We start from the raw sequence: 14,220 nt of genomic DNA, 5'->3' as shown, positions 1-14,220 counted from the left end.
TTCATCTTACTAAGATAATAAAACCCAGAAAAATCTTTTCTACAACCATCTGTCATTGCTAAAACAAGACTGCTTTAGATGCAGAACCTAGGGATTTCATGACTATTGAAACTTGAAGGCCCTCCTGAATCTTCTCTACTTCTTGGTCCTCCAAATTATTGGACGACTTGACCCCTTTCTTGGGCCCTCCATTTGGCGACCTCTGCAAAGATCATTTGTCTTTAATTGAGTTTTGACCCCCTTAACACATTGTCTCCTTCGTGTATTCCATTATTAGAGCTCTCACCTCTGTATCCATTCTATATGAAGCTACCTTAGTGGCTTTCCCCACCACTCATGTTTCCAGGATTGTATCTTCCAATCCTACCTATGGGTTAGAGTTTGCTTGAATGAAATTGCTGCATGGAGTCACTTTGGATATAGCATCAACTTGGAGCTTATTGTAGGATAGAAGGCATGGAGTAGCATGCAGATGTTTTTTTTATTGCAGAGCCCCCAAAGTGGCGTTGTCGTTGACAGTTACATTTGGTGATGGAGATTAGAAGTGACTAACCAAAGTAGACGTTATAGAGGCGGTGCTACCAAATTCAATCAAAACTCTTTGGGCTATTAGTTTGTCCTCCTAACATTTCTATTACAAAATGCCTACACCTCCTTACCTCCTATGCATAAAGAGGTCAAAAATGGCGCTGACCATATGTTTCCAAAGAAAAAGAGCATAAATATGAGTGGGACCCCTTATTCAATGACCCTGACAATTATTTTTTTCGGGTCCATTGTGGATATTCCATGACCTAAAATCTCTCCCTCATTATAATCCTAACCCTAATTAGAAGGTTCATGCAACGAATAGTAATAGTGGGCTATTTTAGATCCAAAAGTATGGTCTGTGATACCCCAGAGCAGAAGCAGCACCCTCAACTCAACTCAACTAAGCCTTTTGTCCCAAACTAGTTGGAGAAGCAGCACCCTAAGTAGAATATTTATGAGACTATGGTTACTCACTTTTATGAATGAAATTTCTTTTCAGGTATTAACATTGTAGCCTTGCAATATAAATTTTTTATTTCATTTCCTTCTTTCTAGGGCTGGTATCAACTGACTTATGCCAAGAGCCTTGTGTATCTCGTAATTTTTTTCAGTGCTGATGTTGAGAAATTGAAAAAGCTTGTGCTACACAATCCGTACATTTTGACTTTGCCAGAGGTCGGAGACGTTAAGGATGACATTATACCAAAAAGTGTTCAACAATTTTGGGTAAGAACTTGTCAGATAACTATTTAGTGAACAATAATAGTTGATTAATTTGTGTGCCTTTATAGGCGTGATAGCTATAACTTAAATGGGATTTGCTAAGGTCCATCGCAAAAGGCATTTCACAGAACGTCTGTTGCGTCAGAGAGCAGCCACATAGGCTCACTTTTCAACAGATTTTGTCATTATTCATGAGGTGGCTGCTCTCTGACGCAACAGACATTCTGCGAAATGCCTTTTGTGATGGACCTTAGCAAATCCCAACTTAAATATCCTACATTATTTTCCATATAACAATGGCTTGCATGCTCCTCTTCTCTCTTGTACATTCTCACTTATTTATACGTACATATACTGTTTAAAAAAAGAAGAAAAAGAAACACTATTGGAACATCTAAGGGCAATCTTGCGATAAACCTATGGCTACACATTGTATTTCAACTGACAGAGGAGAAAGTACTATGAAAGGCAGGCAACATTCTAGACTCCATTCATGATTCTTATGTCTGAAGTAGATGTTCAGACACTTTCAAGGCAACGTTTTCTTTAGATATCTTTGTATCTGTTGAGCTCTTAATCTATCATCTACTTCCAATTCGTATGGATTGAGAAAAGAATAAGAGAGAAAGAGAAAAGAAGGAGAGATAACGAAAAGAGAAGAGGAAGAAATTTGTGTAGGTTGTACTCCAAGTCCATGTCCCACACCCTTTGTAAGATTATCGAGTTCACTTAATTACATGAATTGCCACAAGCGCCAACCACGATGTACCCCATTTTACTAATTTAAATAAACACATAACTCAAGCAAGGGATTACGCCAAAGCACAAATGTAACACTAAACTATATTAACTCTTAATCCTCCCATTCTAATTCAGGCATATATATTATTGACCCATCCATTGGCAATAATGATCTTCTCAAATAAATGCTGCTGTGACCCTTGTGAATCCTGGGAGGTTTTCTCAAATCCCAAAGGTAAGTGTTGCGTGCGGATAAAGTCTACTTGGGAGCCCCCAAAATCTGGATGACGGCGGTTGGATTTGGGAGGGCTTCGGAGAAGGTATATACGCTATTTATCGACCCAGCCATTGGCAGTATTGATAAGCTTTTAAGGCAGATTTCACTAAGGAATAATGACCTTTAATTTGCGGAAGGACAGGGATTTCCGTTTTTTGGGAGAAGCATTTAAAGCATTTTAAAACTTTTACTCCAAGTATTGATCTCTCGAATGTACCCCTCATCAATTCATCATGGGAAGTCGAAAAGGTTTCCTCGAATTGGGACGGACGTCAATGAGTAATACGACGCCATTAATGTACATTTATGGCAGGAAGAGTTGAACGCAAAGAGGAGTTTGTGTATGGACACCTGTCCCTTGGTCAGAGGTCCCTTCGTGGCGGTGATCTACATATCAGGGAATTATCGTCTTTTTGATTCATTGAGAACAAAGGAGAAAGAACTCATTTGAGATAATCAATGTAAAACCTGAACGATACCGCCTTACCCCGGCCCTCTTCTTCCATGGCGGGCCAGAGGAGGAAGCGGGCCATGGAGTTACCGGAGATGGAGGAAATATTAAAAAGGATAAAGGCAATGGTTTACTCTGAAGAGTTGGCCTCTAAAATAGTCCCAACACCGAGAGAAGTCATCAAAGACTTCTTGAAAAGGTAGTGGAAGCTTTTCAAAGAGGCCGCTAATAGGAGGTCGGATTTATTCTTTACTGTATCTGGGTCACGTAATGTTAAGGAAACTCACTCTCCAATGCATAAGCATCCCTTCTTCATCAAGGTCTTGGAGGAGGAAAAGACGTCGAGGCATTCAAGATGGAATGAAGACAAGGAATCAGGAATTAGGAAACTAGAGACCATGATCAAATAGAAAAGAGCACCTGAGGCAACATACCCGAATGTCAAGGAAGCACCGGCTACTAATCTTGATGAGGAGGTTTTTACAGCTGAGATAGAAGGACTTTTGTCGGACTTAAAGAAATGCTCATCTTAGGAAGAAGTTTGGAAATACGTCCAGGTTTATGAGAAGGGAGACCATTTTGAGAATAGGAAAAGGTCCCAATGGTTTTCAAGATTTTCGGTGGAAGATCGCAACGGTTTAAGTAATATTTTTTGAAATTCCTTGGATATGGGAAGTTTTTTTTTTGGAAGTTAGATGGGTAGTGATGAATTCAGATATATTTTTGGTGGACATGGAAGACGGTTGGGAGGCTAATCGTTGGTTTTATAATTGTCTTTTTTGGTTTTTTAAGACCTGGATTGATCCAGGTTTTCATACATTGTAATACTTGGGGAACTACCGGTCCTCCATACATGTATTCTTCGTATGATCTTAATGTATTTATGTCATCTTTCAAAAAAAAAAAAAAAAAATTATTCATGCCCAGCTTGGATCAAATATTAGCAAATTGAATGCGATCAAGTGCCTTCGTAAATATTTCTTCTAACTAGTCTTTTATCTCACACACGATGTAGATATCAATTTTCTAGTGAGATTTTCACGAACAAAATGACACTCTACTTCAATGTGTCTTCAACCCCATTGCACAATACTCTAATTTTGCACTGGATCATGCAACCATATTCCACTTCTTCATGTTCCAAGTAACTTGGTTACTTCCAACAAAATACAATAGCTTGTTGTCGTACGCCTGATTGAAGGTTCCTACCCAATCTGGATCTAGAAAACTTTCCTCTCATAAGTTGTCACTTTTTTTAAAATAATTCCTCTACACGGTTTACTGTGTCTCTAAATACGTTGAATTGCATCCCAATGATCAACCATAGGATCAAGCATAAACTGACATACTGAACTCATTAAAAAAAGCATTACTATGATGTGCCATGTTTGCCAGGGTCCTCAAACGAATCACCCTTATCCTTCGATAATTTTACATTAGGATCCATGGGAATATCCATAGGCATTGGCTCTAAAAGACACGTCTGACAAAAGATTAGTAACTTCCTCCACAATAGACTATTCCCAAACCTTTTTTTAACGATAAGAAAGCTTTACTATCATTCCCCCCCAAAAAAGATAAGAACCCTTTTTTTAAAAGTGGGGAAATGTTATAAGTGATCAATATGGTCTAAAAGGAAAAAAACGTTAAAGCTACTAAAAAAGCTAATTAAGGCGAATTGTCAAAATGGAATTGGTCACGAGTAACAAGGTTCCTCTAGACACACCACCACGAGCCAAATCGTTAGCCTCTCTATTAGCCGACCTATGTTGAAACTGACCATGTAATTCCAATGCCAAGGAAGTACCATAACTGCCCCAAATCTTTAATATGCACATGCGGTTGCAAATACTGCCTCAATACATCAATTCTTCTGTGATCATTCCCTGTAGGCTGTAACCATGGTTCAAAATTTCGGCCAATATGGATACGTATCTAGCGATATGGATATGTATCGACCGATATCTATCCATATCGACAGAAGCCGATATGATGTTGACCCCCTGTGTCGTTTCTCACAAAAAATCGCAAGTGTAACAGCCAATATAGTCGATTTACAAGGTGTATCAATCGATGCGATCGATATGGGGCCGATACGGGGGTACATATCACGTCATGTTCACGTGAATAATCCAAACTTTTTTTTTTTTCATTTTCGAAATGTTTTTGCTTGAAATAAGGTTGGATAACCTTAATCATCATAGGTCTAGATTCACACACAAAAATAACAAAAAAAAAACAAAAACAAAAAAAAAACAAAAGAAAATTGAAGTGTGACTAATGGATTGAAGATTCACAAAATTTTGGGATTTATCGTCCTAGGGATTTGTTTTGGGATTTATCGTCCTAGGTAAAATCCGTACTACTCTCTCTCTCTCTCTAAATCATGGATTGGTTTTAATGCACCAAAATTTTGCATATGTCATTTAATCCAGGTCCAGCAGGCACAGGGTTCTTTTGAGGAGTCATGAAGGTGTGAGAAGGTGGGCCTTCACAAGGCCCATTGGCAAGAAAGACTTCAATGAGGTTTAAGTGTAGGCACCTCTATACGGAATTCGCCTTGTCGACTAGACCCTGCGTGATCATCTTATCATTGTGAGAGATTCCCTTAATTTTATTAGATGGGTGAGAGACGACTTTAACTACCCATGGATATCTGCGGATGAGATTGAGGAGATTCCCAATTTGACAAAGGGTCACAACATTGAGATCCGACATGTGTGACGTTTCGCATGTAACGAAGCAAATAGACTTGGTCATTCTGGTGTCAATAGAGCCGATGTATCGGTTTTTTTCTTCATTGAGGTTTCCTTGTTTCAAACCTTACGGATGGGGTGAGACTTTAGGGTTTCAATGTGGTGAGAATTAAGTTTCAGAGATTTGTGAACAATGAGATTGGATTTTAGGGTTTCAAAGTGATGAGGGATGCACCTAGGGTTTGATGAGAGATTGGGTTGGGATTTAGGGTTTGAAATTGCATAACGAGAATACTAGGGTTTGATGAACATCTCTTTTGGATTGTGATCAACTATACTCTGGTACCATGTTGAGCTCAGAATCAATCGTCTACATCTATTTTGTATTGAAGGAGGATGGAAAGTAGTCGGAGGAAAGAGCGAAAGAGGAGAGAAGACGAGAGAAGGGAAAATGAAGAGGAAGAAATTTTTTTGGAGTTTGAACTGCGACCCTTGTATTTATCTTAGTTTACTTAATTACCTAAATTGCCATTAGGACCATCCCTACTGGGTCTTAACCTATTAATGTGAATAAACATAAAACTGAAACCAGGAATGACACCAAAACATAAATGTGAATCTAACTAATCTAACACAAACACACATCTTAACGCGCTCCGATGATAATCTTTTTACTGTTGAGGTATTTCTTTTCGAAATATCTCAGTTTATTCAACTAAGACTTGCTATAAATGATATCTATTTTGTAGTCATCCTCTATATAATTTTACAGGAAATGTTCTAAATGATATGTAATTTGCTGTCATCCTCTATATCTTCAAGCCTTTCTTCTTATTCAATAAATTTACAGGAAGGACTTGGACCTTATTTAACAGTTTCTTTTTGTTGCTATTGCTTCGTAAATGTGCTTCAATTTGTTGGTATGTCCATGCGTATGTTTCATTTCTATGCCTTGTTTCAGTTTGTTGTCGTAGACCTTTTTTCACTCAGATTGCAAGAATCCTAATGTATTGTTCTTTTCCATTTTTCAGATTTCGTGCAGTGCTCATGATAAGCTGCTTCACATCCTGGCTCTTTTGAAATTTGAACTTGTACAAAAAAAAGTGCTGATATTTGTAAACACCATTGACATGGGTTTCAGATTAAGACTCTTTCTCGAACAGGTATTTTACTTATAAGTTCAAACTCATGCCTGTGTTATTATTTTTCTCCTTTTATGTTGGATCTCTGTATCCACTTGCTCTCTTCTTTGATCACTTTGACTTACTCTTTCTAATGGCTTATGGAATAATTTAGGTAATATGTTGCCTGTCGTCATCCTCAATCCTTGCCTAGAATAGTTTCAATATGAACAAGTTTATTTGTTTTGACCATTGTGTTCCCTTAGTTAATGTTAGTTGTTGGTTTGGGACTTAAGGTGGCTCTGACTCTGATGGTATTTAGTATTTACCTCTGTTGCATACGAGCCCAACATAGTTGATAGTGTTCCTACCACAATTGTGGTTCAGAATCTTGTAGCAACCAATCACTACTCACTTCAGAGGAAGGCCGGGAAATTATTTTCTTTAGAACCCCACAAATTCAGTTTGTATGGATGATTTTTGTCTGCCAAGATTGCTTGAGTTGGAGGTTGAAACATAAGTTTGTGCTACAACTGTAAAGTGAATATTACCGGCGAAATTTAATTTTCGATTATGCTCAGCTCTCGCTTGGAAACGTATCTCACCATAATCCTGTGTGTCAGATACCTTCTAATAAGAGATACTCTTTGTTATGAACGAGTGAAAATGAAGTTGCTTTTTCTTTGAAAAGGAAAGGATACTTTGTCTTGGATTTGTGTTCTCTGCCCATGACAAGTGTTTATTTCATTTGAAGGAAACTTTACTCAATCTATCTGATTCTAGAAAGGCTATCTGTAGCCATTGTTACGCTCATTTGAATGGATTTCATTTTTTAATGGCATTTGAATGGGTTTCATCTATGCTGTTTGCATACATAGCCACAATTTTCTGAGTAGCTCTCGTAAATGCAATAATAACTAGTCATAGTTCACAATTTCAGATATTAAATTTAGGGAAATGATATCTGCACCAAGTGTTTCAATAAACATGCACTCCACTTTTTTGTCGTGTAGTATTTAAAGGGTTTGAAGAGCTTTTTGAGAACCGTAATATCCTCTGAAATCCCTTTAAATACTGCACGACAAACAAGCGGAGCGCTTGTTTATATAAACACCTTGGCGCAGATATCATTTCCCTAAATTTAACTCAACTTAAATTTTTGGATGATAATTGATAAGTATGACTTTGATGGTGAACAAGCAAAATATTAGATGCTGGGCCATATAATGTTATGTGATTTTGTTCTGTGCTGTCCGCATATATCTTTTTCACTATCAGTGCATTTCTTTTTTCCCTTCATATTTGAGTACAATGCTTACATTTGATGCATCATCAATTTGTCCTTAGAGTTGGAACTTTGTTTTTTCATTTTAATAACTGAGTTTACATTTCCTGTTTATGTCAGTTTGGAATCAGATCAGCTGTTTTAAATGCTGAGTTGCCACAGAATTCACGTCTCCATATCCTTGAGGTACATTATTGATTGGCTTCATTTGTTTGATTGTGTTTCGAGAAAGAATTATACTTAATACCACCAAATCTCTCTGTTCATTATTCTAGCAAAAGTATTCAAGCTTTGCTGATCTGATATTCCAGATTTTAATAAGTGGCTCCACGTTTGGATTCTATTTACCTTATTTATTTCAGTCACTTAGTTTTAAGTTATTTTAAGTCATGTTAGGTGGGTCCACTATTCACATTTACTATTCACGACAATGTTCATGTGTTGAGACTTGATATTAGTATTTATGCCATTCGAAGAGCTCAATGGTGCCAAGTGGGATTGGGGCCTCGTGAGGAACTTCATCATATACCGATTCATACTGGTGAATTGCGATTGGAGTAATCAAATCTTCAGTGAAGCACAATGGGCTGTTGGATATTTTGGTGAGTTGGGATTGGAACGATTCTCAATCAAGCCCAATGGCTAAAAATCTTAACGGTGCCGGGTTGACATTTACTATTCATGCTATTATTCGCACCATTATTCATATGTTGAGAGTAGTAGTATTTATGTCATTTGAAGAGTTCAACAGTGCCAAGTAGGATTGGAGCCCGTCAGGAACTTCATTATATACCGATTCATATTGATGAATTGGGATCGGAGCAATTCTCAGTCAAGCCCAATTACCCGTTGGATATTTTGGTGAATTGGGATCGGAGCAATTCTCAGTCAAGCACAATGACCCATTGGATTGTTTGGTCAAAATCTCAATGGTGCCAAGTTGAACTACTCAACTTATGACTGGGAGTTCAAAGCCTTGCAACACTGTTATTCTCGTTTTGATTATTGCCAGACATTCAGATTGAGGGTGTTACAGATCTGAACGATTTCATTCCAGATCTCACATCTCTTTAAATTGCCGACATTAGTTATTATGGGCACATTTAGCAGGAGACAGTAGGGGGGTTTGGGTGTAGGTCTTGGTTGGATCGTATCATATTGATTTGTTAATGCTTATAGTGGTCTCGACCCTTGTTGTAATTGTTATATTGACCATTTAATCCACATTTTGCTACCAGGATTTGAGTTATTTTTACCCCTATTAACTGCTAATCTGGATAGATATTGAGGGAATAAAAGTTTGCTCATTCTGACTATGCAACAATGCAAAATAATGGCTGAAGCATTTACATCTCCTTAAGAATCTAGCATTCACAGAATCAGTTCTCAGTGTGTGTGTGAGGAAACTTGCTAATAAGGTTGATGACAATTTGGTAAGAGTGGGTGTAAATAGAGATGTATTATGTGTTAGACAATCTTTTCTCCTTCTGTGATTTCCTTTCCTTAGTTTTGTTATTACTGAAAGGAAAAGAAAGTTATCAACCTTATCTGTATTTTGGATGTGTGGAATATCAAGACAGATGCAAATCATTTCATGGGCAAGCTTGCCAGTTAATTGCTTTGTCGTTATTGCTTTGATGTGATGATTTTGGATATCTTAGTATATTCGTAATGTAAAAGAAGAAAAGCATGGTGCCATATGTGGGAGGTCATTTGATCGTGCAAACATAAATTATTAGTTCATACTACTATAATTCTTGTGTTCATAATGTTTGCTTCATTTAGTTCAATTCATGATATGTTTACTGGTGGTATTTTGTTGATTGCAATTTTTTTAAATTGATCATATTTTTTGCGGTTAATAATCACATGTATATTCTGCATGCCTTTCTTATTCCTTCTGTTTTACTACTTTTTCTCAGGAGTTCAATGCGGGACTTTTTGACTATTTAATAGCAACAGATGACAGCCAAATAAAAGGGAAGGAACAGATCAGTGGGCAAATTTCTGTTGGATCAAGAAAATCTAAAAAACATGTGAGGCAAAAACTAGACTCAGAATTTGGAGTAGTAAGAGGAATCGACTTCAAAAATGTGTATACGGTATGTAAATGATAAGTATGTGTTGGTTTTACATTTTAGTGGGAATCCCATTGCATATTATTTTTCTACCACTGATTGTCATGCTTGCTGTTGACAGTATCGTAAGGTACTAGTGTAGGATTCATTATATTGTAAGCGTAGTTATCACTCTAAAGGTCCCATCACATGGTGATTCTTACGCAGGAATTGAGACGAAACTATTTGTAGGTTTCTGCTAGTATTGGGGAATTAACATCTAAAAAAAATCTACGATTCCAAAAAAAATAAACTTCTAAAAAACCTCCAAAAAATCCCGTTGTAGCTCAATGAACTTCCAACTTAATTGGTATCTTTATGCCATTCCCATTCACTCTTTCTGCAAATGGACATCTCATAAATGGCTATTACAAACCTGTTGCAGTCAAAGCCTTGTAGGCTGCTTGCTGTTTCTAACTGAAAGTTCTTTAATCTATGTTGGCTAAAATCCTTGTACAATAACCACAGTAGTTTATTCTTGTACGCATGTATTATCTACGTCTTACTTATATTATTCTACATTTGCTTTTAGCAAATTCCTCTACATAGACCTGATACAATGTCATGTATCCTTGTTTGAGCAATGATATTTGATAAATTTAGGAGTCAAGTAATAATTAATGCTGAATTATCTATTCATACCATTGTCTGGAACCAGTTTCTAGGTTTGAATCATTCATGTTGATGTTAGCAGTGGTCATATTTTAGCATTAGGGGTATTTTAGTCATGTTGACCAAACCCTACATATGTGAACTGTAACATGTGTTTTTAGATGGAGAATGAATTGGGCTCTGTCTTCCACAAAAAACCTCTCCTCCCCACTCCCTAACTTCTTTGATCGATGTAATTATAATTAGGTTTTACATGCCATCAGAGCCATACGATCAAGATCATCAACAGGAAGCCCTCTCATCTTTTTTAATCTACTTCTCAATTTCAAGTTTTGTCGGACAAAAAAAATCCTATGACTTGATCAAGGTGAAATTGGCCCATTTTTGCTTTGGATTCACTTGAGACCCTCCCGCCACAGAGCCTATGATCCAACTACCCCGACGAAAATTGGAAGACCAGCCGGCAATGTTTTTGCTTTGGGTTCATTTGAGACCCCTATACCGAGTTGATTAGAGAGCACCTTTAAAACCTCTCTTTTCTTTTAATGCACTCACTATTTTTATTTGTATAAATGTATTCCATTGCCCCGTGTACATATGCACTGCTCCTACTGTGATGAAATGCACCAGAAACCCTCATAGGTGAATGTCTTTTGTGATGTACTTTAAAAAACAGCTTTCCTTTTGACCAGCAGTGAATTTGTTATTTCTGCTATTCACAACATGTGTACCGACTTTTGTGACAGGTAATAAACTTTGACATGCCTCAAAGTCCCGCGGGATATGTACATCGGATTGGACGTACTGGAAGAGCATATAACACTGGTGCATCTGTTTCTCTTGTAAGTTTCTATGTATAGGCATAGATAATAGTCAAGGCAGTCAAAAAAACTTTTGGTGGTGTTTGTATGAGATTTCCATTGGGAAAGAAACACCAACCATGGTTTTAAATTTCGGCCGAAATAGAATATTTCTGCTAAAATTTCGGATTTCCACCAAGACCGAAACGAAATTCGCATGGAATCGTTTTTTTACTTGATTTCCCTGAAATTTACACTGAAATTTCCTTTTTACAAGATTTCCATCGACATTAAAGAAACCAAAAATTTTCCACGAAATTTACAAGATTTCAGCTGAAATTTCCACCTACACCGAAATATTTTGATTTCCATTGTGGGCGAAACCGAAACTGAAATTTAAAACTTGATTCCAACTACCGGATTGCTTCTTTACCCATTGATTTGGCCGGAATTGCTTTACGTCTTTTAAATGACAAGCTTGAAAATTTTGCAAGGATTTGTGGCTCGATAGTGATCCTTTATGCCATGTCTATATGAGCCTTTATATGTTAGCTGCGTCAGAAGGGGTTCCTTATTATGGGCGAGTTTTTAAATTTCGGTTTCAGTTTCAGTTTCAGTCGGCATGGAAACAGAAAGTTTCGGTTTTGGTTGGAAGTTTTGGTGGAAATCTTGTAAATCACGGAAACATGTGGAAACATTTGCAAATGATGAAATTTTAAGATGAAACTTTTGGAAATGCTAAAATATGCATAAATACATGCTTAGACTCGCATAAACAAGAAAGACATCCATAATTGCTTAATTATATTGAAGTTTGAAAACCTAGGGGAATCAAATTAGGGTTGGGGAAAGTACTGAAGATACTTGGTATCCAGCTCTGAGTGCTCAGGCATTCAATCAATATTGGATTGGGTAGGTGATTGGCTTTTCTGTTATAGATCTTATATTTTAAAAAAGAAAAGTTGAACTTTTTGGTAACTCCGTCAAGAATGTATGTAATGGGGTGTCTCCCGATTCTTTCAGAAAAAGAGAGACAGTAAGGGTTAGATGGGAGATAGAGGTATGTGATAGATAGTTATCTATCTTGGTGGTATATTTTGCTGTCTTTTGAGACTTCCAAGGGGTAACTGTGTATCTTGCATCCTAACAGACCGAGAGATTTGAACCTTGTTCCTACATGACCCGATCAGTTCGATCAGGCACTCGCCATCTATTTTCATTGTTCAACTGTAAACCGACATTTGGAGGAAAAAAAGGGGGGGTCTTCTCAATATTCCTTGGTCTCAAGGAAAGGTTATCAATCCTGATAAAAAAAGAATAGAACAAATAGAGAAAGCCGACTATCGAAATCGAACCGATGGCCATCACATTACAAATGCAATGCTCTAACCTCTGAGCTAAGCAGGCTCATATAACAGAAATAGCAGAACAAAAGGCGGGGAAACTCAACCGTCTACTGCAAAGAGATGCAGCAATGTTGAAGAGACAATTATCTCACGTGCAAACAAACACTTTGAATTTATTGCTGACACGTGTCGTGTCCACACATGTCGACACTCCTTTCAAGCCTTTTAAATGTATTCTTAGAAATGTCCGACTTAATGTTGGCGGGTTGATACGTGTTTGTACCGTGTCAGTTGTGACATTATATTTTATTATTGAACTAGTTGCAGACCCGTGCGATGCACGGAGCAATTAACAATAAAAATATAGAATACAACAAAAAATAAGTAAATTTACAGCCAAGAAACCCAAAATAGAAAGAAATTAACAAAAAAAATACAGGAAAAAACTGTAAAACAACAAAAATAAATCCCAAAATAGAATGATATTAAAAAAAAGTAAACCCCACAATGGAAAGAAATTGAAACAAATCAATAACATATAAATAAAGCCCAAATTAGGAAGAAATTAACAATAAAAATATAGCCAAAATGAAATAAATAAAAATACTGTGAGACTTAAAGCTCAAAATAGAAAGAAATTAAAAAAAAATAAAAATAAATGCCAAATTAGGAAGAAATTAACAATAAATATAAAGCGAAAATGAAATAAATAAAAATACAACCAAAATTTAAAGCCAAAAATAGAAAGGAATTTACAAAAAAATACTGCAAAAAAATGCAAGTATAAAATAGAAGCACAATGTAACGCATAAAAATGCAGAAGAACTGAACTAACTTACTCAAATGAAAATAAGAGTGACACTGATGGCTGCCATGTCTGAATCAAACAGATCCTAGATCTAAATACAGGATCAAACCATTAGTTTTTTAGATCCTGGTGATACAACAACTATTCTGCCATCACAGTTTAACCGGGCACCATAAGAGGCTCTCCTTGAATTCTTGTATTAGACCTGTACTTAGCAACCCGCCTCAGGCCTAATATCACTCAGCTCTTCAAAAAAAAATCAGAGGAATTATCTACAGATTTTCTTAGAAATTGTTCTTAAAGTCAAGGCATTTTCACTGTTTCAAGTTGGCACTTCGATCATGTTTCATGGTGGCCTTGAAGTCTGGTTTTCTTTTAATTTATTTTTAATTTAATCTCTGATATAATCAACTGCCATAGATGTTTTTGAACTACAACGATTCTATTTAGCATACTAAAATGCACAATAAACACTGCTTGCATTACAAACAAAGGTAAAGATCTAAATAATTTAAAAAAATAATCACATGTTAATGTCAATAGGTAGTCATATAGAGTAAAACAATCATTTTGTGAGAAAACTATAAACGAAAGAGGAGCATTTCCATCAAATTGGAAAAGAAAAAACAATATGATATCTTTAGAAAATGAAAAACTGTATCCAAAAGGACGAATCGAGAAATCAGGGTTTTTAAGCGCTAAAAAACAAACA

General features: G+C 36.6%; 1 protein-coding gene across 4 annotated transcripts in view; it reads left to right on the top strand.

Moving 5' to 3' along the window:
- The window catches only part of LOC143879775 (P-loop containing nucleoside triphosphate hydrolases superfamily protein), a 38,873-nt gene that overhangs the window by 13,286 nt on the left and 11,367 nt on the right, over positions 1-14,220 (top strand). For all 4 annotated transcript variants that reach the window (XM_077382337.1, XM_077382341.1, XM_077382340.1 and 1 more), the window contains exons 7-11: positions 1,143-1,257; positions 6,451-6,582; positions 7,946-8,011; positions 9,748-9,927; positions 11,301-11,396. In XM_077382337.1, the coding sequence (XP_077238452.1) occupies positions 1,143-1,257; positions 6,451-6,582; positions 7,946-8,011; positions 9,748-9,927; positions 11,301-11,396 (589 nt within the window). The remainder of the gene's footprint in view (positions 1-1,142; positions 1,258-6,450; positions 6,583-7,945; positions 8,012-9,747; positions 9,928-11,300; positions 11,397-14,220) is intronic.

Source organism: Tasmannia lanceolata, unplaced genomic scaffold, assembly GCF_043159265.1.
Source record: "Tasmannia lanceolata isolate RefF3 unplaced genomic scaffold, GAP_Taslan_0.1 ptg000006l, whole genome shotgun sequence".
Lineage (NCBI taxonomy): Eukaryota > Viridiplantae > Streptophyta > Magnoliopsida > Canellales > Winteraceae > Tasmannia > Tasmannia lanceolata.
Note: the sequence above shows the minus strand (reverse complement) of the source record. Positions and strands in the feature narration are given on the sequence as shown.